The 23,797-nt window shown below is 38.0% G+C and overlaps 2 protein-coding genes across 2 annotated transcripts; one reads left to right on the top strand and one right to left on the bottom strand.

Moving 5' to 3' along the window:
• Positions 1 to 819: 819 nt before the first annotated feature.
• dnajc5ab (DnaJ (Hsp40) homolog, subfamily C, member 5ab) lies at positions 820 to 19,163 on the bottom strand. The gene is made up of 5 exons (XM_060894566.1): positions 18,970 to 19,163; positions 5,381 to 5,551; positions 2,740 to 2,953; positions 2,430 to 2,601; positions 820 to 1,156 (listed from the first exon to the last, which is right to left on the bottom strand). The coding sequence occupies exons 2-5, from the start codon at positions 5,485 to 5,487 to the stop codon at positions 1,053 to 1,055; spliced, it is 597 nt and encodes a 198-aa protein (XP_060750549.1). The 5' UTR covers positions 5,488 to 5,551; positions 18,970 to 19,163; the 3' UTR covers positions 820 to 1,052.
• Positions 19,164 to 20,258: 1,095 nt separating this feature from the next.
• Positions 20,259 to 22,819, top strand: gid8b (GID complex subunit 8 homolog b (S. cerevisiae)). The gene is made up of 5 exons (XM_060893581.1): positions 20,259 to 20,375; positions 20,987 to 21,113; positions 21,203 to 21,399; positions 21,634 to 21,831; positions 22,414 to 22,819. Exons 2-5 carry the CDS (start codon positions 20,993 to 20,995, stop codon positions 22,585 to 22,587), a joined length of 690 nt encoding a protein of 229 aa, XP_060749564.1. The 5' UTR covers positions 20,259 to 20,375; positions 20,987 to 20,992; the 3' UTR covers positions 22,588 to 22,819.
• The last annotated feature ends 978 nt before the right edge of the window (positions 22,820 to 23,797 follow it).

Raw genomic sequence — 23,797 nt, 5'->3', positions numbered from 1 at the left:
CAGATGGCGCTGTATTTCTATCTCACACTCACGCACACTCACGCACTCGCACTCACGCACTCGCACTCACTCACACTCACTCACCTACCCACTCACCTTGTGAGGAAAATCCTCTGACGTAAATATTAGCACGGCTTATAAATGCTAAGTTTACACCTAAATCTAACCCTAAGCTTAACAATAATGTCCAAAAGTTAGCGTTCTAAATTGTTAAATGAAACAGGTGGTCTAAAAAATTATTTCCTCCTGAGGACCAACCAAATGTCCCCACAAAGTGAAGACATTGTTATATATTCCTGTGTCTCTGAGGGGGCATTTGGTGTCCACCAAGTAACATACTAAAATATGCCCCCACCCCTCCCCCCGCACACACACACACTACCAATTTTCACAAAACCATGAAAATCATTCGAATCTATAAATGTGTAAGGGTTTGGAGCCAAATTTACAGATTCAGGCTGCCTAGACAACAGGCAGGCACTTTTCTTTGCTAAATAGTGTGTTAAAATAGGAACACAGACATTTGAGCTAAAAATGGTCCAAACATGTTTAACTATTACTCTATTCAATCAAAATCAATGTAAACACCTAAGTTCATAAATCTATTAGAAATTAATCAATAATTTAGTCATTTAGATTCAAGAGATTTGTCTTATGAAGTGAAGGTTAATAAATTAAACTAAATGCCTATCCAAGTACAATGAAGACACTATTTCTGAAGAACTATGCATTAGATTAAGGTGAGTGCATTTGACTGCATCAAGTGAATATGTTCTCTAGCTACAGAAACACAGGACTGAACAGGCTCGTGTGTGGGACTGCATGTGGGACGTGAGAAAGGGTTTCAAACAGACTGCAAAGGAAAAAACAAAACCGTGCTCCATTACATGAGCAGAGGCAAGCCTAAGCTTCGAGAGTTTTGACATTTCACAGCAGAGAGACACAGACACCTGTCCACTCATTCAGGCCTCGCAGCAGTCCCTGGGTGGAGGACACAGGATGGCGCCCTCTGCTGCTCTGGTGTTCTACAGGAGGGAAAGAGAGCGAGTCGTCTAGTCGAGTACACTGTCGGTACGGTAGCTGGTGTGGTGACCATCTGCTGTAAGCTGAGTAGTTTCTGTAGCTGAGGAAGGCTGCACCACGATGGGATCTCCGTCTGAAGGATGAGACATGGACAACACGTACGTCTTACTTTTGTTTCACCTTTTTATTTTATTATTAATCTTTGGTAGGCATCCTAATTAGTAGAAGGGGCAGCTGTGAACTGTCGTCTATTCAGGCTAGTAGCAGTAATTCAAGGTGACTTGCAGAATTGGAAAGATGGTTTTGTCACTCACTTATTCTTTTCCACAGAATCAGTGCCCTCAAAAAAAAAAAAAAAAGAAAAGAAAAAAAAAAGGCAAAAACAAAACAAAACACAATTGCATCAAAAATTCATGATGCATGTCTTCAAAATAATAAATTCAGCTGTCCTTACTTCTAAAAGAATAGTACAAAATTTAAAAGATCTGTTAAATAGAAAACCTTCCAAACTGTTCCTTGGTAGTACAAAGGAACTGGATGCTTGCTTTTGGTCATTAATCCAGTATCAAATGTGTGTTTTTTTTTTTTTTTTTTTTTTGGGGGGGGCGGGGGGCTGGGGGACACGGCAACACAATATATATTAAGAACTGTTAAGGGGTGAAAACGTATATATTAAGGGGTGAAAACGTTTGCACAGTATGATTAGTGTAAAGCATACTGGGTGGGAAACACGTAAATATCTATTGTATCTTCCAAAGGACGGCAAAAAACAAACAAAATAATAGCAATTTACACTGATCACCCTGTTCAAAAGTTTACACCCCCCCGGCTCTTACATGTATTGTTTTGAGAATAGGGGAATGTTTGCATCTTTTGTAATAGTTGTGTAAAAGTTTCTAAGTTGCCTTAAGTAAGAAAAGATGGATCTCATACAGACTCTGTTAGAAATGGGTCAATTATGCAGAAGATGTTGTAAAAGCAAATAATGTGCAGGAGCTGGAGAAAGAGCAGTGAGCAGTTTAATCTCACAGCCACGTAATATTGTGGTTCACTGGTGCTATGATTATGCCTGTGTTTTTTACACAAAAGTACAGAAACAGAAACAGACTATATGAACCAAATGTCCAGGGTATGTAGCTAGATCTGATCCACCTCGAATATAAGCCTTAATCCTAACCCTAAACGCCAAACTCTGACCAACACAACGCTGCACAACATGAACCAACAAATGAAACACACATCCACCCTGAAGTCAGCTCTAACTACAGCCACAGACTTTTGGGAGGAAAAGCCCGATCAGGTGAAAAGCCTGATCTGTGAAATCCTCCTTCACCATTTGTTGGTGAATGTAAACTGAAAAAGAAAAGAAAAAAAAAGTTCTCCGAGCACTTCTTTTGTGGTCTTACCTTTCTCATCTGCCTTCAACTGAGCCTCCAGGTCCTCAGGGGAGACATAAAACTCAGGATCGTTTTCCATAGGAGGTTGTGGTTTACACTTCCCACAGCAGCAGTTACAGCAGCAGCACAGGCAGCAGCAGCAGTAGCAACCGGTCGCAATGCCGCAGAAGATAAACAGCGCCTGTGGATTACAGATTGTACTGAATAAGACATGAACAAGACAAATTTAAAAAAATAAAATAAAATAAATCTTTGAACCCTCAGCTTAAAAACATATCTAAAACATCTGCATATATATGTGTGTGTGTGTGTCACTGACTTTGGCCCACCAGCTGGACAGCACAAAGTACGTGTTAACGTTCTCCTCTCCAAACTGCTCAGCCACGTAGAGGCCGAGAGAGCCGTACTGGTCATAGATGTTGCGTTTGGTGGGATCGTTGAGGATGGCATTAGCGTTATTTATCTCCTTAAACTTATCTGCTGCTTCTGGGTTATTAGGATTTTTGTCCGGGTGAAACTTCAGAGCTAGTTTCCTAGAACGTGAATGAGAGAGAGAAATTTTAAGCTGAACATGTCTGAAGGTGAATTTTTTCAGGGGATAAAGTACGAAACCTTATTGTTATTATAGGGATTTTTTTATAATAATGACGATGATGATTTTTATTAATCTTCTGCCTTAAAACTGATCACACAAAACAGCAAACTGTATAGACTTCAGACTTTAAGGGACTACTGTATTTCTCTCCAGCAAGTCCTGACCTGATTGGCTATAGTTCGACAGTGATCAAACAAACATTTTGAAAATTATGGCCATAATTTTCAAACATATGTCAGAAACAGAGGTGTTAAAAATCAAAAAATCTTTGGCTTCCTGCCAAAAATTCCTGCCATACTTGTGTGAACTCCTCTTAGACAGTACATCTGGACTTCACCAAATTTCGCTAAAATCATTGTCAGACACTTACGGCCAAAAATTATCCAAAGATTACTTTTATAGACCAAATATTGCAGTGCCAACTGTCAAACGAACGATTGTGTGCGCGTATCGCCTTTTGGCCAACCTTACACCAAACTTGTGTGGATTTTAACGATACCTGAGCAGTTTTGAAAGAGTGCCACCTACTGGTCACGAGATATGTTAATGTGTTTTATTTTTATTGCTTACAACTGCTGTATTATTTGTCCTAGTATCATGAAACTTATATTTTTAGACTCAGTGAAACATACTATGTTGAATGATTTTAAACTGTTCTGATGATGCAGTGCAGGGATTTTGATCGTGCTATTGATTAGGCTCATGTAAAGCTTATAGGTCACGTATCTACAGCCTGATCAAATGCAGAGAAAAGCACATCTTTTAATTAAAAGTTTCAAATGATCTCAAATTTGGGGTGTTTATTATTAATATTAAATCAATTAATACATTTTTTTGGTTGTTTATTTGTTTGCAAATCTGGCCATGGCAATGCCTGGCTTTCAAAGAACCACACAAACAATCAAATAGCAAAAACATTTCAAGAGATCAGACTAGCAAGTACAAAGCAAGGACAAACAAGTACAATGTTCGTATTTAAGTAACGGTTAGCTAGTATCTCTTTTCTCTTTCTCTCTCTCACACACATGCAAACACACACACACGGACACACACGCAAACACACACACGGGACACACACACACACACGGGACACACACACACACGGGACACACACACACACACGGGACACACACACACACACGGGACACACACACACACACACGGGACACACACACACACACGGGACACACACACACACACGGGACACACACACACACACGGGACACACACACACACACGGGACACACACACACACACACGGGACACACACACACACACGGGACACACACACACACGGGACACACACACACGGGACACACACACACGGGACACACACACACACACACACACACGGGACACACACACACGGGACACACACACACACACACACGGGACACACACACACACACACACACACACACACACACGGGACACACACACACGGGACACACACACGGGACACACACACGGGACACACGGGACACACACACACACACACACACACACACGGGACACACACACACACGGGACACACACACACGGGACACACACACGGGACACACACACGGGACACACGGGACACACACACACACACACACACACACACGGGACACACACACACACGGGACACACACACGGGACACACACACGGGACACACACACGGGACACACACACGGGACACACACACGGGACACACACACGGGACACACACGGGACACACACACACACACACACGGGACACACACACACACACACACACACACACACACACGGGACACACACACACGGGACACACACACGGGACACACACACGGGACACACACACGGGACACACGGGACACACACACACACACACACACACACGGGACACACACACACACGGGACACACACACACGGGACACACACACGGGACACACACACGGGACACACGGGACACACACACACACACACACACACGGGACACACACACACACGGGACACACACACGGGACACACACACGGGACACACACACGGGACACACACACGGGACACACACACGGGACACACACACGGGACACACACGGGACACACACACGGGACACACACACGGGACACACACACGGGACACACACACGGGACACACACACGGGACACACACACGGGACACACACACGGGACACACACACGGGACACACACACGGGACACACACACGGGACACACACACGGGACACACACACGGGGGGGGGGCACACACACAGGACACACACAGACACACACACACACGGACGGGCACACACACAGACACACACACAGACACACACACAGACACGGACGGGCACACACACACAGACACACACACGGACACAGAGTTGGGTTTCTTACCTGTAACACTTTTTGATGTCATCTGGTGTAGCATTTTTAGTAACCCCAAGAACCTGGTACAGTGTTTCCCCAGATGTGGAGAGAGCACGCTGTCTTTGCTGGTCCATTACTTACACACACCCAAACACCATACACACACTCCCTCACACCCGCACACATACACTGCTGCCTCTGTTGAAGAGAAAGTCATGACAGAAGACAGAAGTGAGAGTGGGTATGATGACAGCCTGTAGTTCCTTACATTTCAATTGCACAGGGTTCAATAATGAGCTGTTTCTAATATTTTGTCATTTACAAGATGATGTGTGGTTGAGGTGTGGTTTCCTTTTTGAGTCACTGGTTTTCTTATGCATCAGATTAAGTTGAGCAATGAGTCAGTGATGTGATTCTGTATTTTACTCAGCTGACTGTTTCAGAGATCTCTGGCTATAACTTTACTGTTGACTGACTGGTTGTCCGCTGTCCAGTCCAGTTAATTATTCTAATCCCATAATGCGCCATGATACAAGTGTACAAGCGCGGTTCTAAAAGCGAGGTCCGAGCAGCTACAGAGGTCCATGATTTTTTTTAAGTTTGATTCATTATTAGCAGGTTGAACTGGTCAAAAACAAGTATGCAATTACAACCTTGGACATTATTATTGAAATGTTCAGGCTTTATGACAAAATATTATTGAACAGATTTAAGTAATATTCTTGAACTAATCCTGTGCATTAGGGAAATGAATTTTACATCTAAAGAAGCTCAAATTGTTAACAATCTCTGCACTAGTGCCTGGAGAATTCCCATACTGCACTGCGTCGTTTGGTTTAATTCAATCTTCAGGAAGCATTTTATCCTGAGGCAGAGCTGTTTGATGTTGCTTCCTTGAAAAGAAAGACTCATTTCTTCCGTGATCACATTTATGATTAGATGCATGACTACATCATCATTTATTCAACATGTCACAATCTTCATGAAAAGACCAATAGTCTGAACTGAATGAAAACTCTTTTTGCAATATATAGGTGTTTTTCTGTTCCATTGTAGTTGTTTTCTTTGATAAATTTGAAGCTAGATGGAAAACAACATAGTAATTCTGTGTCTCTACTATCTCTCTATCACCATTTCATACATAGCATGAATACAGAAATCAGAAAGCCTTTAACAAATACTTCACAGTAACGAAAAATGGCTGAAACCCCGTATAATTCAAAGCTGCCAACAATTATAACTATTAACATCTTACGTTCCAGCTATTCATGTTAGGACATTTCAGCACGTACTAGCTGTCAGAAGAGAAGTGATTCTTTCCACTGGACTTCTCAACATCAGCACATGTGACCTTCTCAGCATGTGAGAAATTTATTCTGAATTTAACGTCTTTTTCCTTGTCTTCTTTTAGAGATAGTATTCTATCATTCAATCCACAAGTTTGGCAAAATAAACATCTTCTGCAAATGTACAAATAATTACCTCATATCTCTATAGGTCATCGTAAAAAAAAAAAAAAACAACATGATTTCTATTAGAAATCATAGAAATATCATATGGAAGTCGAAACTAAGTATTCAGAGGTTCAGATATAAATAGGAAAATGAGTGGAATAGATTTGGAGGCATTATAAACATTTTTGAACATTAAGTGCATACTGTATCTGTGTACAACTGTTTGATAAAGAAATCTTTGCCGAAATTGTGGATGTTTGTTCTACATGAGCGTACACATAACACGGGAGTCTCTGTATTACTAATGTCACGAGTTCGCTAGCTGTGGTGAACTAACAGGAAATATGTCGACACATTTTGCTTTTAAAAAAACAAACATTGGGAGGCTTGGAGAACTATAATAAATGAGTGAATATTTTAATACTTAACATTACATGTGGTAACACCTCAAAATGCCCTGATATCCCTTATAGAAGACAAAAATAATAATAAATAAACAACTAATTTTTGAGGAATATTAGATGGACCCAGTAATAGCAGGAAGTGCAGCAATTTAGATTATATAACACTATGTCTTTAAAGCAAGACAAATATTTTCTATATCTAAAGTCTAGGATGGCAAATTTTTTGTTCCCATTTGTACTCTTATCCAATTGCATAGATGATGCAATTCTGAAAATTACAATAGGGAAAAATAATGACTTCTAATTTATGTACATTTCTAGTATCTACTGCATGAGAGGCTCAATAAGAAGTGTCTGTATGCAGACTGTGTGAAAAATGCACTCTCTCAGTTCAGTTATTTACTGAACCTACACTGAACAGATGGCCTGTATTTATCAAGATTTCCAGAGGAAAACACAGCTTTAATGGAACATCTGAATACACGGTGAGTTATTTCCATCACATTTCAAACACTGCATAATGCTTTACACTGGGATTTCATCTCAGACTGCCAATCATGTGTTTAAATCATATACACTGACAAGCCATAATATTAAATCCACCCAATATTGCGCATGTCCCCCTTGTGACACCTCAACACTTCTGATCCCTGTCAAGGCATGAAATCCACAAGATCTCAGAAGGTGTGCTGTATTATTTGGAATCAAATCCTTAGCAGGAGATCCTTTAAGTCCTGTAAGTTGTGAGGTGAGGTCTCCATGGATCGGACTTGTTTGTCAAACACATCACACAGATGCTCAATTAAATTTGGAAGAAGGATTACCATTACCAGTAAGTTGTGTACTTGGTCTGCAACAATTTTAAGGTAGGTGGGAGGTATCAAAGTAACATCCACATGAATGTCAAGACCCAAGGTTTCTCAGCAGAACATTGCCCAGAGCATCACACTGTCTCCCTCAGCTTGGCTACTTCCCATAATGCATCCTGATGCCATCTCTGCCTCAGGTAAGTGATGCACAAGCACCAAACCACCTTCTTTCATTGCTCCATGGTCCAGTTCCCACTGTAGGCTCCTTTGGAGGTACAAAGAGGCCAGCATAGGCACTCCATGCCACCCCATAAGCTGCAAGCTCTCATGCACTGTATGTGCTGACACCTATCTATTATTGCCAGCATTAACTTTTTCAGCAATATGTGCTACAGTAGCTCTTCTGTGGAATTGGGCCAGACAGGCTAGCTTTTGCTTTGGACGTCCATGATTCTGTCGTCGATTCCCTGGTTGTCCTTCCTTGGACCACTTTTGGTAGGTAGTAGGTACTTCATACTGGGAACACCACTCAAGGCTTGGTGTTCCCAGTATCAAGGGCCATCACAGTTTGGCCCTTTTTAAAGTCGCTCAGATCCTTACACTACATTTTTTCCAGCTTCCAACACATCAACCTCAAGAACCGACTGTTCACTTGCTGCATAATATTGATAACTGTAGCGAGATATTATTATATTTTATTTAATCAGTCTATGTGTAACTACTACACATGTATCTTTGACATTACCATAAAATGACAATAGACAGTTTTACTGAAGCTTGAAAAGCTTGTAGAAGAAAGAAATAATTTTGTAGGTCTTGTACATGAGGAAGCCATTTTCCCCCATTCATTTTCCTCTGCGATGCTGTGAGCTGGCACCCTGAGGCTAATCACTCTGTCGCAGAGCATTAGCGGATTAGATCTAGTGTTCCAAGTTATTTCTGTCACCTCTCCAACCCTGGGTGTTTCTTAATACTAGAAATAAAATGAGAGAGAGAGAGAGTGAGAGAGAGAACATTTTGATCCGAAAGGTCTTCTGCAATGTATTCAGTTTGGGTTTAAAACAAATCGCCGAACTTAAGTGCCATGTTGTTAAGGCAAAAGTAGATAAAGTGGTGATGGCAAGAATTTTTCTGGAACAAAGTAATTCTTTTGATACAATCAAAAGAATAAATACACACAAATTTACAGATCAGTTTCTTCCAATGTCCAATGGACCATTGCAATAACAATTCATGCTGTTTCTGGGATAGATTCTGAATGTGTTTACAGGTTCTGTGATGCACCTGAAATCCTGACTAGTATAAGCAGTAGGGAGTGCTGCAAGGTTCCATTTTAGGGCCATTTTTGCCAATCAATACATTGATCAATACACTATCTGTACGATTCTTTGGAGAGTCAGATGTATAAAGATATATTTTACATCCTCATGGAAAAGATGCATGTATATTCATCTTTTTATTAATTATAAAGTAAGTTACCTGACCATCAGACTCTTATGTACCCATTCAAAACAAGGGCCATTAACATGCAGTTTGCCTTTTTAGTAACATCGACTTTTCTAGAAAGGCTTTTCCACTAGATTTTGGTGCATATCTGTGGGTATGCTTATTCGGCCACAAGCGTGTTAGTGAGCTCAAACAATGATAAGTGAGGAGGCCTGGTTTGCAGAACAGCTTCTTAATTTCTCAATCAACACTAAAGGATTTTTGATACATTAGATTATTTTGATGACAGGAAATATTTGTTAATTTTTTCATTCACGCAGTTATATATATATATATATATATATATATATAGCTTTTGTTTGTGTGTGTGCATATAAGACATATAAATATATAAAAATCCATTGGAGATGTGGTAGCTTAGTGGTTAAAAGTGTTGGACTTCTGATCAGGTGGTTCCGAGTTCGAATCGTGTCCACTAAGCTGCCACTGCTGGGCCCCCAAATGAGGCCCTTAACCTTTACTTGTTCTCTTGTACAAAATAAGATAAAAATGTAAGTCACCCTGGATATGCATGTCTACCATAAATGTTAATATACAAGCCATAAAAAAATCTCTAAGATTTCTCATCGTTGCTGTTGTCTACTAGAGTTAATATGTTGAAAATAACTTTCCTACAGTGGCCGAGAAGCGCAAAACAAATTAACAAATCCAAAAACAAATTAACAAATCCGAAAACACATTATTTAGATTCAGATTTGTTCATTTGCTTTGCACTTCTCGGCCACCGTACTTTCCTAATTAAATGACAATCAGATTTTGTATTTTTTGTTATTTTTTCATTATTTTACACAGAACTAATATTTGCTCATGGCTGGAATTGTAATTATAATGTGGTCATTCAATATTACACAAACAGTTATATTATTTATATTGTTGTTTATCTGTGACATCAGATGGTTTTTGTTTTTCAGGCAACATGCACACTGATTATAAATCAAAATCAAAATTAAAAGACAAACGTAAACCGTATTTGTACAACAGAATTCTTTGGTGACAGTCCACGTCATAAAAACAGATTCAAAATGAAATCAAAATAGACTTAAGAATAGAATTACAATGGAAATAAAATTAAACTGCACAAAAAGGAAGAGGAAAAAAAATTGAGAAAATATAACATATGAATGCAGATGGAAAGCAGTACAGAATGATTATTAAGAATTTAGTACAGACGCTGTACAATAAAACTGTGTACAATGTAGATTTTTGCAAACAAACAAACAAAAATACAGTTGAGGCAGCAGGTGTTTTTTCAAATGCCCAGAAAAACCCTAGTTCTACCAAAGTCTACTAAGATTATAGAATAGTTTCAAAATCAAACCGAGGACTGGAAAGTCAAACAATCAGAACGGCGTCAACCTCAAAATCACAGCTGGGTTTTTCTTTTACATGTATTCTTGCTATATTATTGCTATCGTGTATCCCATACAAAAAGGCAGGTTTGTTTTCAGCATCCACCAGAGATTTGCTGTAAACGACTTGTGGAACCGAGCACAACGGCACTATAAATACAGTGTGGTGTGAAACAGCGAGGCAAAATTTCTTTTTAGCCCGAGACTATAGCCAAGAAAAGACATGCAGAAGATCAGTGAGAGTCGTGTTCTGTTGCAGAGGTGCACAGCTGCTGCTTTCTTTACTGCTCGTACGGTGGGCAGCCATGTTGATTTGAAGTCACTTGCAGAACTCTGGCTTGAGGATGTCCCGCGTTCTTGACTCTGAATTCCAAGTTGTGTTGGAAATGCCAAGTTACGACCTTTAGACGGGTTCAGCAACAGTTCCACCACTTTCTTTCCCTGGCACTTTATCTACTCATTTGCCTGCCTTCCTCCTCCTCATCCTCCTCCACCCAAATACAGACTAAATCCAGTTTCAGTTTAGGACTTTTATTTTGAACATAATTCAGAACTAATTCTATACTGAAACTAACCCCCAAGTTAAACAGTACATAAATACATACAAGTAAATACATAAATACACACACACACACATTATATATAAATATATACGCACATACATACATATTCAGTACACCTGTACCTGACCTCTCTTAGCTCTATTGGATTATTTCCCTCCTCTGCATTGTCCCTTCCTTGTTTACGCTGTCCTATGCCACTCTTTATGTGGGCTGAAAGATGAGAGCTGTGTACATGGTTGAGCTTCTGCCCTGCTTTGAATCAACTGTTTGCTCTCATGCCGCACTGGCATGAAAATAAACACGGTTCTTTGGGAGTCTGTCGTCTTTACACACACACGCGCGCACACACACGCACGCACACACGCGCTCACACACACACACCTCAAAACAGAGCTCTTTTGAATCAAAGGACATGGTGTTGTTGCATGTCTGCACCCCTCCACCCCACCCCCCCAAATATCGTCTGTTTCTTTAATCCTGCTTAAAATACAACCATTTTCAGATAAAGGTACCTGAATGGCAACATCAGGAATTCAAGAGCATTCACAAAGCCATGATGAGATTTTTGTGTGAGAGAGCAGAAATCTGCGATACTAGGATACACACTTTCACCACAGTGACACCAGCCGTTGCCATGGCTATTAACACGGTGGCACGTGTGTGGATGTGTGAGGGCGGGCAGAGGGGGAACAGCCAGCGCTCTAAACAGAAATTAAAATCTGACAAAAACCCCGACTAGCACAAGCTGTGCTGTACTTAAATGTCAACAGAAACATTTGTTGGTATAATAAATTCATGCAGACTCTTTTTTGGGGTCTAAATATTTTTAATCCCCACACAGAAGTGAGTTCATCAGAGAAGGGAAAATTGCTTTCCTGTGAGTTTTAAGGCCAGTGAACGATCAGTACACTTATCTGTTAACCGAGCTTCACCTAGCATGTCGTTTTATTCTGTAAGACATCGGCAGGCAGCCGAACGATGAAAAAACCCTGTGTGTCTGTTTATTATATGTTAATTAGGACTATACCAATATTGACAAATTGGTAGTTAATTCAGATTTATTCTTTCTAATAACGTGCCACTCAAAACATTTTCCTGTATCTACACTTTAGCTATGATGCTGAAACCAATCGAGGGCAACATCTAAACAGCGATGTACGATCAGCTAGCATTAACGTAGTCGTTATTAAAACAAAGCTTGAGCCTTGGAGGTAAAATGCTGCTATTTTTTAATGATACATTTCATACTTCTTGCTGTTATCCTTCTACAGCTTCTGAGGCGAGCTTTGCTGCTTCATGCCTTTAAAACTAGATTTGGTGGATTTTAGTTTTTAGACAAAATATTGCAAACGATCTAGACAGATACGTCATGTAATTAGGGAGTGTTGAGTAAAGCCACTGGGCATAAAACCTAAATTTTAACTTTAGCCATTTAACCACACCAGGTTTTAAATAAAAAGCCAACACAATAATTTATTAATATAATAAATTCTACACTTGATATCACGGTAGGGTTAAAATTTAGATCTTATCATCATTACGTACATTATAACCAAGTGTAAATTATAGTAAGTAATACAATATTAATTTATTAATGGCAGTGGTGGCTCTAGTGGTTAAGGCTCTTTGTTGATGTTTGGGGTTCGAGTTGGCATATGTGAAGAAAGACTTTCACTGTGCTGTAATGTAGATGTGACAAGTGTCCGGGTTTCTACCAAGCTAACGTTACTTTTAGAGGTGAAAGGATGATTGTGAAGCAAAGATATAACGTGTATTGCGGAAATGTGAGATATCAGCTTTCTATTAATTGATACCGCAATTGCAATGTTTGAACGCCAGAGATCCCAATCCACACGTCCCATAGAGTTAAAAAGCAGGCTGTTCACATTAAACCGCTTTATTCGTGCAATGTTACAGTGAATCATCTGCACTTTCACAGCTTAACTGACACTCATTATGGACTATGTAGCTACACAAGAATGTTATAATCTGTATAAAAGAGTTTTTATAGATAAAAGAGTTTTACAGATTCCACACCAGTGCGCATTTTAGGGACACTTTTTGGGAGAATTTCTACATTTATTAAATCGCCAGATTTTACAATTTTGAATGTGTAGTACATTTTAATTACGATGTTAAACATCTACTATATTAAAATCTACGATATGAAACAATACTAAACAATTTTTTGATTTTGTTTTTCAGTTTATACAGACAACAAGCACATTGTTTTGCATTTGCATTCAAAATATTCTGAGAATCAAATCCTGAAGCCGGTATTGTGAATCGAATTGTGAATCGAATTGAATCGTTTCGTTATGGTCCAAATCATCTGCCAAGATGTCAGAGTTGAAGAACATCTTTGGGCGTATATCATGAGCACAGCGTGTATTAGAGTGCTGTCTTTCTACATATAGTAGCTGCAGTTATGTTTGGTCAGTCTGGTGCTGCTAAACAAAACCATGGTTATATTTCCTACCATGACAGTGGTGGAAAAATCCTGACTTCATTTGCTAGACCACTGGGCAGGTTTGGAGGTGCAAACTCCAGGGTTGGAAAAAAAAAAACTGACTAGGTCTAAAATTAGTAGCTATCATTATTAGAGATGAGACGGATACTCGGCTGAAACGAGTATCCGGTACGGATAAAGCACTTCTGCCGAGTACGAGTATTATACGAGTAATACGAGTCAATATCTGTGCTCGGATTGAATGAAAATCATCATTGGGTAGCTGATTGTGTCAGCGTTCTGTGATAGGCTAGTCACAGCGCCCCTCCCCTACACACATACAGATTTATAGTGTTGCTGTGTCTCGCTCTGCTCACTCACAGTCACACACACAACAGCTCTCTGTCTCTCCCTCAGTCACTCGGGTTCGCGGGTCTTTTCCGTTAACGTTTAGGGTTTCTTCAGCTTTTTACTTCGGGTTGTAACGTTAATAATACGTACTTACTAACCAGTAGAGTTCTGGTAAACGTGGGTTCGTTCAGACGTGGTTATTTTTATTACCGAATTAATTATTACCAGTTAAAACCCCGCCCATTTCAATACAAGCCCCGCCTACTTCCGGATTACAGATCCGGATTACTCCGAGTACAGATACAGACACGGATAATTCATATGTTAACAGATACAGATACAGATACAGATAATGCTGTACTCGCTCATCCCTAATCATTATGTAATAAATGATAACGAATTAGTTCATGTGTATTAATACAGACTGAGAGAAACCTATAACTAATTCAGCTCATTATGTTTGGGTCTTTGGTTAATACCAGCAAACTTTCAGCTACCTTATATTCTGTCCTCACATCCCACAGAAGGACATTGTTTTGTGTCTGAATTTTCTGCTGACAACTTATATTTCTACTTTGCACTTTCTTTGCCCATCTTCATCAGTTTCCACATACGTGAATATTTCTGAATAGATGATCTGTCGTTTCTACACTCAAAACCAAGCCTCCTAGTAAAAATCACTCATTGTACAGTAATGCAGCAGGTGGAGTGTATTTAGATGCAGTTACGTCACACCTTGGGGAAACACACAAAAGAGATATTTTTTATGCTTTTTTAAAGTTTACAGAAAGCAGGGCTGTTCTTTAAGTGATGATAATAATAATAATAACAACAACAACAACAAAAAGTAGTCTAGGCAAAAACATGCTGATTTGTCCATGCTTGATTAGGTGAGGTCCGATCCTGTTCAAATCGTGATGAAACGAATGAAATGAAAAGAACGACAAAAAAAAAAAAGAATAACAATATGTTCATAAAAGTAACACGCTACAAAATGTACACAGTATTATGTTTGAGAACTTCACAGTCACTGTGTGAAGATGCTAGCGGCCAACCTCCAGAGGAAAAAAGGCAGGATGGGATGTTTTTTTTAGCTCAGCCTATATCATCACATCACATACGTATCAATGATTCAATGCCTGAGGTTTGTACAGAGGCTTTTGTAAATGTGCTGTATCCGGCTTTAACAGCTCCTGAATAAAACTTAAAGCAAACAAGTTTAAGTCGTCGTGCGAGTTCACATTAACATTTATGTCCATGATAGACAATTACACGACTTGCAAGAGAATCGGTGTGTCAAATGCGTGATTCATTGAATTTCATTTTATAACATTCACATCAAACAGAAAAAAAAAAACACCCCAAACAAACAGAAAAACAAGCGATCTTACTGACTTTAACCGTAGCATTGTTATTGGTGCCAGATGGGCTGGTTTGAGCGTTTTAGAAACTGCTGATTCCTTGGTATTAATAGCCTATAAGGTTCACAGAGTTCAAAAAACAAAGCAACATACAAACAAAAAACGTGCCTTGTTGATGATGGAGAGTGGCCAGACTGGTCTGAGCTGATAGGAAAGTGACGGTATCTCAAATAACCACTCTTTATAAACATGGTGAGCAGAAAAGCATCCCATGTCAAACTTGGAGGCAGATGAGCGACAACAACAGAGAGATCCAATCCTGTCAGCTAAGAACCGACTCGAGAACAGTGGGCACAGGATCACAAAAATTGAAGGGATAAAGCTGAGGAAAAAAAAGTAATAAAATGGGTGATCTTTTACTGGGTCTCATTACAGATGACCTCTGTATTGGTAACTGACTGATTGCAACGGATCCTCTACTACGATGACAATAACGTAATAATATTTTTTTTTATTCCCTCAAAATGTTTTAAAAATTTCACTAGAAACTTATTACAATCACAATATGTTGTTACATTTGATTCTTTTAAAGGACATGGGTAAAATATGGATGGCATGAGAACAAACACGTTAATTTGGCTCAGAAAACACACCCGGCTCATCAACACCAGCTTTTCACCAGCTGCGTCCTCGCTTCCTGACAGGGAGCATCCGTCTTCCTGCACTGGCACATTCTCCGCCTTTTTCTGGAGTATTGTCCTAGTTCAACTCAATTCAAATCTACTCCTCTGACTCTTTAGAAAACATTTTTATCATATATATATATATATATATGGTCTGTCAACATGGTCTAAAAAACAGAAAGGACAGAGACTCTCAAACTTAACAGCCACGAAGCCCAATGTTAAACCCGCTTATGATCACAGTACAGATTTATATTAGGGAATAATCCAATTATTCACAAAAGACAAACCACAGTTCCACTGTGTTAAAACGTAGATCGTAAACTACACAAAACCAACAACGTTACTATAATAATGTTTTCCATCATTCATTCATTTATACATAAACAGCCCCCTCAAACGTATTGGAATGTTAATTCTAATTCCTGTGTTTTTGTTAGACACTGAAGACACTTGGGTTTGAGATCAAAAGTCGAAGATTATATTATAGACCAGAATTTCAGCTTTCTGAATTTTCTAATATCTACACCAAGGATCTGTTAAATGACTTAGAACATGACAGGAACATGTGACTGAAAAACCCCAAAACAACACAAGGCAGGGAAGAAGGTATCACAACCAACCAATTGAAGATGACTTGAAGAGAAGAAATACAGACGCCATACAGTAGAATGCAATCCATGAATACATGAATTCTGAAGTCCACAGACACATTCGCATTCCATGATGGAGACTTCAAAGCACTTTTGTACATCGCTCAGGATAAGGGTGTGAGCCGAATGCTGTATATGTAAAATTTACAGAGACTACATCCAATCTAATTGGGAGGAGCTTCATCAAGCAGCAAAACAATGATCCAAATCACACACAACATGACAAAGGACGTTATCAGGGGTCAAGTCAATCATCAGACCTCAACCCAACTAGGCATCATTTCACTCCCTGAAGAGAAGACTGAAAGGATGAACCCCTCAAAACAAGCAACAACCGGTGATGTCCGGTTCGCTGGCTTCATGGAGTTCATGAAAGTGAGCATGGTTACATATAACCATATACTAAGTGTTATTATAAGTTCAATACTTTTGCTCACCTAAAAACTTAGTGGTCTGCCATCAAAAGTACAAGGTTTGAAGTTGTTTAACACGTACAGATATAAACAGCACGAAATAAAAGCTGAAATTGTAATCTAATCATCTCATATTCAGTTTATGAGCTCAACACCAATAAAAAGAATGTGGCTGTACATAACATAATGTGCTATTTGGCTGCATACCGCAGATCATGCTGTTATAACCAGTGGGGTTTAAAATGGAAGACTTTATCATGGGGAACTTCAGTACTAATCTTTAAGCCATTAATCAGCAGCATTCACACAGGATGAAATCACTCTACAATATTAAGGCCACTCATGAGATCTGTGCCTATATATATTATATATTAATATATATTTAATATATATTAATATATATTATATATATATTAATATATATATTAATATATATTATATATATATTAAACATACCTCATGCTGGTTATTCTGCTAAACACATTTTGCCATTTAAACTGACTATACAGATACATAATACATTCTTAACACATACATTTTCTTAACATTTTTTATAATCTGTCTTGTTGTTGTTGTTGTTGTCTTTGTGTACTGGAAGATGGTGCCACTAAAACAAACTCCTTGTATGCACAAGCTTACTTGGCAATAAAGTTTCTTCTGATTCTGATTCTTATATTAATAACACAAGGCTGGTGTATTCTTCTGATTATAGTGCGTGACTTTAGTGGGACATGCTGTAGTCTAGTTTAGAGTTAAACAGGAGCAGAAGACTTGCAAAGAAAGTGACACGTTTCTAGTATTCACACAAATATATATATATATATATTTATATATATATATTATACATACACACGCATTATTTATTGAATAGTGGACATTAATAATCTAATTTAAATCATATATATGATTTAGCTGAGATATATATATATATATATATATATATATATATATATATATATATATATATATGCGCTATGTGTACATATGATATATACACACACTATCTATCTATCTATATATAAAAACACATATCATATACATACATGTTATATATAAATATATAACAAATTTTATATATAAATATATAACAAATTTTATATATATATATATATATATATATATATATATATATATATATATAAAAAACTATATGATGTATATATATGAACGTTATGATACATTATCTCAGCTAAATCATATATATGATTTAAATTACATTATTATGTCCACTATTAGACACAATGTTAAAAGTTAAATATTTTAACACTATATTTTAAATATATTTTGATCACAGGATTTAACCGACAAGCTGGAATTAGAGCCCTTAATCTGTCCCCACACAGACAGAATCCCAAATCCCGTCCTACTGCCTTCCCCTAAGCACTTCAGAGTGTGAAACACTAGCTTCTGCGCCATATGCAATGTACTCTATTTAAAAACGTAAAGAAATGTACGATAATTTACCCACACTGTCCATATTCATCAGTTAGCAGCAGTTTATTTTACAAGGCTACTGATCAGCGCTGCTCCATAATCCAATCCTAGCTTAAATGCTACTGCTAGCTAGTGAAGGTCCATGATTTGAGACGCTGTACTTAACTACATCCATGGATTCTCTTACCTTTGGAAGGAAGATAAACTTGTCAAGAGGTCGTCTGTGTCTTGCTGGAAATACTTTCTGAGTTTCTTGTTTTGTGTTCAGGAGCCGTTATTCACACATTCATGCACCGGAGATCATAATCGCTTCACCTCGCTTTGGAGGAAGGACTCGTACACTGACGTCATGGGCGGAAACACAGCGAGGGAATCCGTTTTCGATACGACTGGCGCTCTTGAATACACCACGTGATGCTCGCTTCACTGCGCTCCACCTTATTTCCAAATAAAATATACAAGAGAAAAGTCCTTCAGCTGTGCAAGCAAAGATTACACACACCTCTGACTTGTTTGTAACCGGGATAATGAATCAGCTCATCATGGAGCCCAGGCATTTGTCATATTAAATATAAATAATAGCTTTGCAGTAGTATAACTGTTGAAGACTGAAAAAAAAAAAACAACAAGAACATTGCCTCGGATTCCTGTTGCTGACCAAAAGCATGGAGCCATGTGTACCCTTGGTACCATGGAGCCTTGTGTACTGCTATTGTAGCTCATCCACTTCAGAGCTCCAGGTGCAGTGTTGAGCTCAAATCAGTGACTATTTTCCTCTGGACACTTTCATCAATGTGTTTGGCTGAATAACTGATGTTCACTAGATGTTTTGTTTTTCATCTGTTGTGTTTGAAATTTCCAAGAGATCAGCAGTTTCTGAAATACACAAACCAGCCTGTCTGGCATCAACAAACATAACAGTCAAAATCACTGACATCACTTATTTTCCCATTCTGATGTTTGATGTCAGCATTAACTGAGACCTTTGACCTGTCACCTGAATGTCTACCTAGAGCCTTGCTATATGAGAAGGGTTACAAATGTTATTATTAATGCATATACATATACACATATATATACATATATATATATATATATATATATATATATATATATATATATATATGTATATGTATATATATATGTATATATGTATATGTATATATATATGTATATATGTATATGTATATATATATGTATATATGTATATATATATATATGTATATATGTATATATATATATATATATATATATATATATATATATATATATATATATATATATATGTGTGTGTGTGTGTGTGTGTGTGTGTGTGTGTGTGTGTGTGTTCTGGACTGAGTTGTGTTGGTTTCTCATGCAAGATGTGTCATATACTTATCCATGACAATAGCGAGTATAATGCAATAGGATAACATTTAGGCAGAAGGACACAGGCACATCAAAGTGTAACTATAAACAGCATAAAAATTTGCACAAAAGTAAATTCCGCGCATCTGGCAACACGCGTAATCTCGTTAGTCACGAACTCTCGCGAGATCACACGCGTTGCGGCCCTGTTAGCGTGTATTACAAGCTGCTGTTTAGCAGTAACAGGTAAAATTGAGTGACGCTCACTTTAACACGATTTGTAGTTTATAGCGTGGTTAATGTTCGGTATGTCGGCTGATTAGCATTCGATAGTTAGTGAGTTAGTGAGAAGAAGCTCGTGTTTGTGTTGTGGGGAATGTGGAGGCTTCAGTGTTGTTGTTGCTGAAGGCCTGAATAATCAGTGTGGTTGTCATGCTGAGCTTAAACTATTATCAATCCAATAACAAAAACCTTTTAAGCATTTATATTAAGCAGAATTGGTTGACAAAGCGTTTCATTGTGTGAGTCTTATATGTTAAGGTGTTTTATTATTGTTATTATTACCATCATCATCATCATCATTATATTTATAATTATCCTTATTTATTATTATTTCTATTTATTAAAAATTATTATTATTATTATTATTGCTGTAATTAGTATTATGGTTATTAAATTGTAATATTAGTTCAGTTTAAATAGTTTGAAAGTCACCACTTACTTATTATTTTTAATGATATATTTGTCATATAAGTCATATGAAGAAAAATATCCAGTCTGTTTCCAACCCAATAGAATTTCAGTAGAACGCAGCCAGTGATTGGATAACTAACTTATTTATTTATTTATTCTTCAAGACCCCAATGATGAGTTATGCTGAAAAGCCAGAGGAAATAACTCGTGAGGAATGGATGGAAAAGCTCAACAATGTCCACGTTCAGCGGGCGGACATGAATCGGCTCATCATGAATTATCTGGTGACAGGTACTCACTATTTGTGTGTGTGTTTAATCATTTGTTCTTTATTATTTTTGTATGTATAACCTTGTACACAACCTCTTTATTTTTTCCAGAGGGTTTTAAGGAGGCAGCAGAGAAATTTAGACTGGAATCAGGAATCGAGCCAAGCGTTGATCTGGATTCACTAGATGAGAGGATAAAGATCAGAGAGATGATACTGAAGGGCCAGATTCAGGAGGCCATTGCACTGATCAACAGTCTGCATCCTGAACTTTTAGATACTAATCGCTACCTGTACTTCCATCTCCAGGTTAAAAAAAAAGCTTATACATAAAAGCTTAAACTTATATATGTCCTTGAGGCTTTTACTAAACAAAAAAAATGGATATAAATTGAATAAACACTGCTTTTCACATTGTAATCTACTAGAGTTTTGCCTCCCAAAAAAAATGATAGTAAAACCCAATATTATCATTTCTATCACGAGTGTATACATGTCTGTGTGTAAATAAAACATCCTTCTCCTCATTTCTTTGGAGTGCAGCAGCAGCACCTGATCGAGTTGATTCGCCTGCGGGAGACTGAGGCGGCACTGGAGTTTGCGCAGACGCAGCTGGCTGAGCAGGGCGAGGAGAGTAGAGAGTGTCTGTCTGAGATGGAGCGCACGCTGGCACTCCTGGCCTTCGATAACCCTGAGGAGTCACCGTTTGGAGATCTGCTCAACATGATGCAGAGACAGAAGGTGACTTTAAATGTTTAATCACCGTTCTTTAAGTCAGGGACCTTGGAGGTGTGTGAAATTAAAACAACTCAAATAAAATTGTAATGGAAATCACAAACAACATTGGAAAATGCGTAATGAGTATAAATAATGGCACCTGGAATCTAATGAGAAGAAATTAAATGAAACAAACCTCCCTGACTCTAGTAAATAGTAGTTCCTGTAAACATAATGGCCATCAGACTTTTTTAATATCAATATTTTATGTGTAATAAAAACATATACCTATTGGGTCTGTGGCATTTGTTCTGCAGTTAAAGGCATGGCTCGTTTAAAAAGTTTTCAAACTAAACCCCTTGACTAGCTGTAGTAGAGTATAATTGTGTCTTGAATTTTACTGACCTTATGGCCTACCCTTGTCTGGTAGTGTGTTTCTTTTGACTTTTTTTTTTATTTAGATAATTAAATATAACTAGGTTTAAATAAATATGATTAAATAATCAGGATTCACCCAGTATGAAATAATTGTTGTGTTATGTATTTATTATTGTTCTAGATTGTTCTTACAGTTTTTCCACCGATTCACTGTTCATGTATTTGTAGGTATGGAGTGAAGTAAACCAAGCTGTCCTGGACTACGAGAACCGAGAGTCGACACCAAAACTGGCGAAACTCCTAAAACTTCTGCTCTGGGCTCAGAATGAACTGGACCAGAAGAAGGTCAAGTACCCTAAAATGACTGATCTGAGCAAGGGCACTATTGAGGACCCCAAATAGAAAGGAACACAAGCGCTGCTCAGATTTAACGCTGGGTGGGAATCAGAATGGACATTTTTGCCTCCCCTTTCACTATTTATATTCAGTCAGTGACTGATTTTTTTTCTGTTTAGCATACTTCTATTTGCTATTGCTTATCAGAGACTTTTTGCATTAAATGGGTCGTGCAAATGAGAATGTTTGTATTTAAGATCTGATTCATAGCCAAAACAGGAACACTTTTGAACACTGACACATCTATTCTGATTTTGTTACCTCTGTACTTGACACAGTGAATTGAATCGACTTTTAACCATTGTGTTTTTAAGAGAATTGTTGTTCTGTCTACTTTGTCAAGATCATCTTTGTCTTAAGGCAGATCATCCTTACGCGTCAGTTAAACGTAACATTCAGGTTTTCCTACCTCATTCTTGGATCTCTGTCCACTCGAGAGTGTATCATCTCAACGGGACTGATGAAACAGACAACGGTGGAACTTTGTTTCTGTAACTTTATTTGCAGTGCAAAGGACTGTATTTAGCAAAAAAAAAAAAAAAAAAAGACAAACAAAATGTATTAGAGAGTATTCTGGAGGATCATCTGCTCTGTAAATATCTCATTTCATTGCCTTCTATTTTCCCTGCTCATATTGTATATTATAAAGAGTTCAGTAAGTGCTCAGATGCTTTAAATGAGTATTAAATCTTTTTTTTTTTTTGGATATTGGTGTACAGTTTGTAAAGCAGCTCTATTTGTTTAGTTAGTAGTGTAGCTCTGATCTAATTCTTAGTGCATGAAGATAAGAGCTACGTTAATTACTTTACTACAATAAGAAAAGAGCTATAGCTGATTTGTATGATGCATATACAGGGAGTGCAGAATTATTAGGGAAGTTGTATTTTTGAGGATTAATTTTATTATTGAACAACAACCATGTTCTCAATGAACCCAAAAAACTCATTAATAGCAAAGCTGAATATTTTTGGAAGTAGTTTTTAGTTTGTTTGTAGTTTTAGCTATTTTAGGAGGATATCTGTGTGTGCAGGTGACTATTACTGTGCATAATTATTAGGCAACTTAACAAAAAACAAATATATACCCATTTCAATTATTTATTTTCACCAGTGAAACCAATATTACATCTCAACATTCACTAATATACATTTCTGACATTCAAAAACAAAACAAAAAAACAAATCAGTGAGCAATATAGCCACCTTTCTTTGCAAGG

The sequence above is a fragment of the Tachysurus vachellii genome, chromosome 19, assembly GCF_030014155.1.
Source record: "Tachysurus vachellii isolate PV-2020 chromosome 19, HZAU_Pvac_v1, whole genome shotgun sequence".
Classification (NCBI taxonomy): domain Eukaryota; kingdom Metazoa; phylum Chordata; class Actinopteri; order Siluriformes; family Bagridae; genus Tachysurus; species Tachysurus vachellii.
The sequence above is the reverse complement of the archived record's forward strand: the minus strand, read 5'-3'. Positions and strand labels throughout refer to the sequence as shown.

What these genes read in the sequence shown, in the direction of transcription:
- dnajc5ab (XM_060894566.1), bottom strand. Translation starts at nt 5,487, where the DNA reads ATGGACCAGCAAAGACAGCGTGCTCTCTCCACATCTGGGGAAACACTG. An exon ending in TGTCCAGCTGGTGGGCCAAA is followed by an intron (nt 2,602 to 2,739) that starts GTCAGTGACACA and finishes TGTAATCCACAG; the next exon opens with GCGCTGTTTATCTTCTGCGG. An exon ending in GTTGAAGGCAGATGAGAAAG is followed by an intron (nt 1,157 to 2,429) that starts GTAAGACCACAA and finishes CTCATCCTTCAG; the next exon opens with ACGGAGATCCCATCGTGGTG.
- gid8b (XM_060893581.1), top strand. Translation starts at nt 20,993, where the DNA reads ATGATGAGTTATGCTGAAAAGCCAGAGGAAATAACTCGTGAGGAATGG. An exon ending in CATGAATTATCTGGTGACAG is followed by an intron (nt 21,114 to 21,202) that starts GTACTCACTATT and finishes TATTTTTTCCAG; the next exon opens with AGGGTTTTAAGGAGGCAGCA. An exon ending in ACATGATGCAGAGACAGAAG is followed by an intron (nt 21,832 to 22,413) that starts GTGACTTTAAAT and finishes ATGTATTTGTAG; the next exon opens with GTATGGAGTGAAGTAAACCA.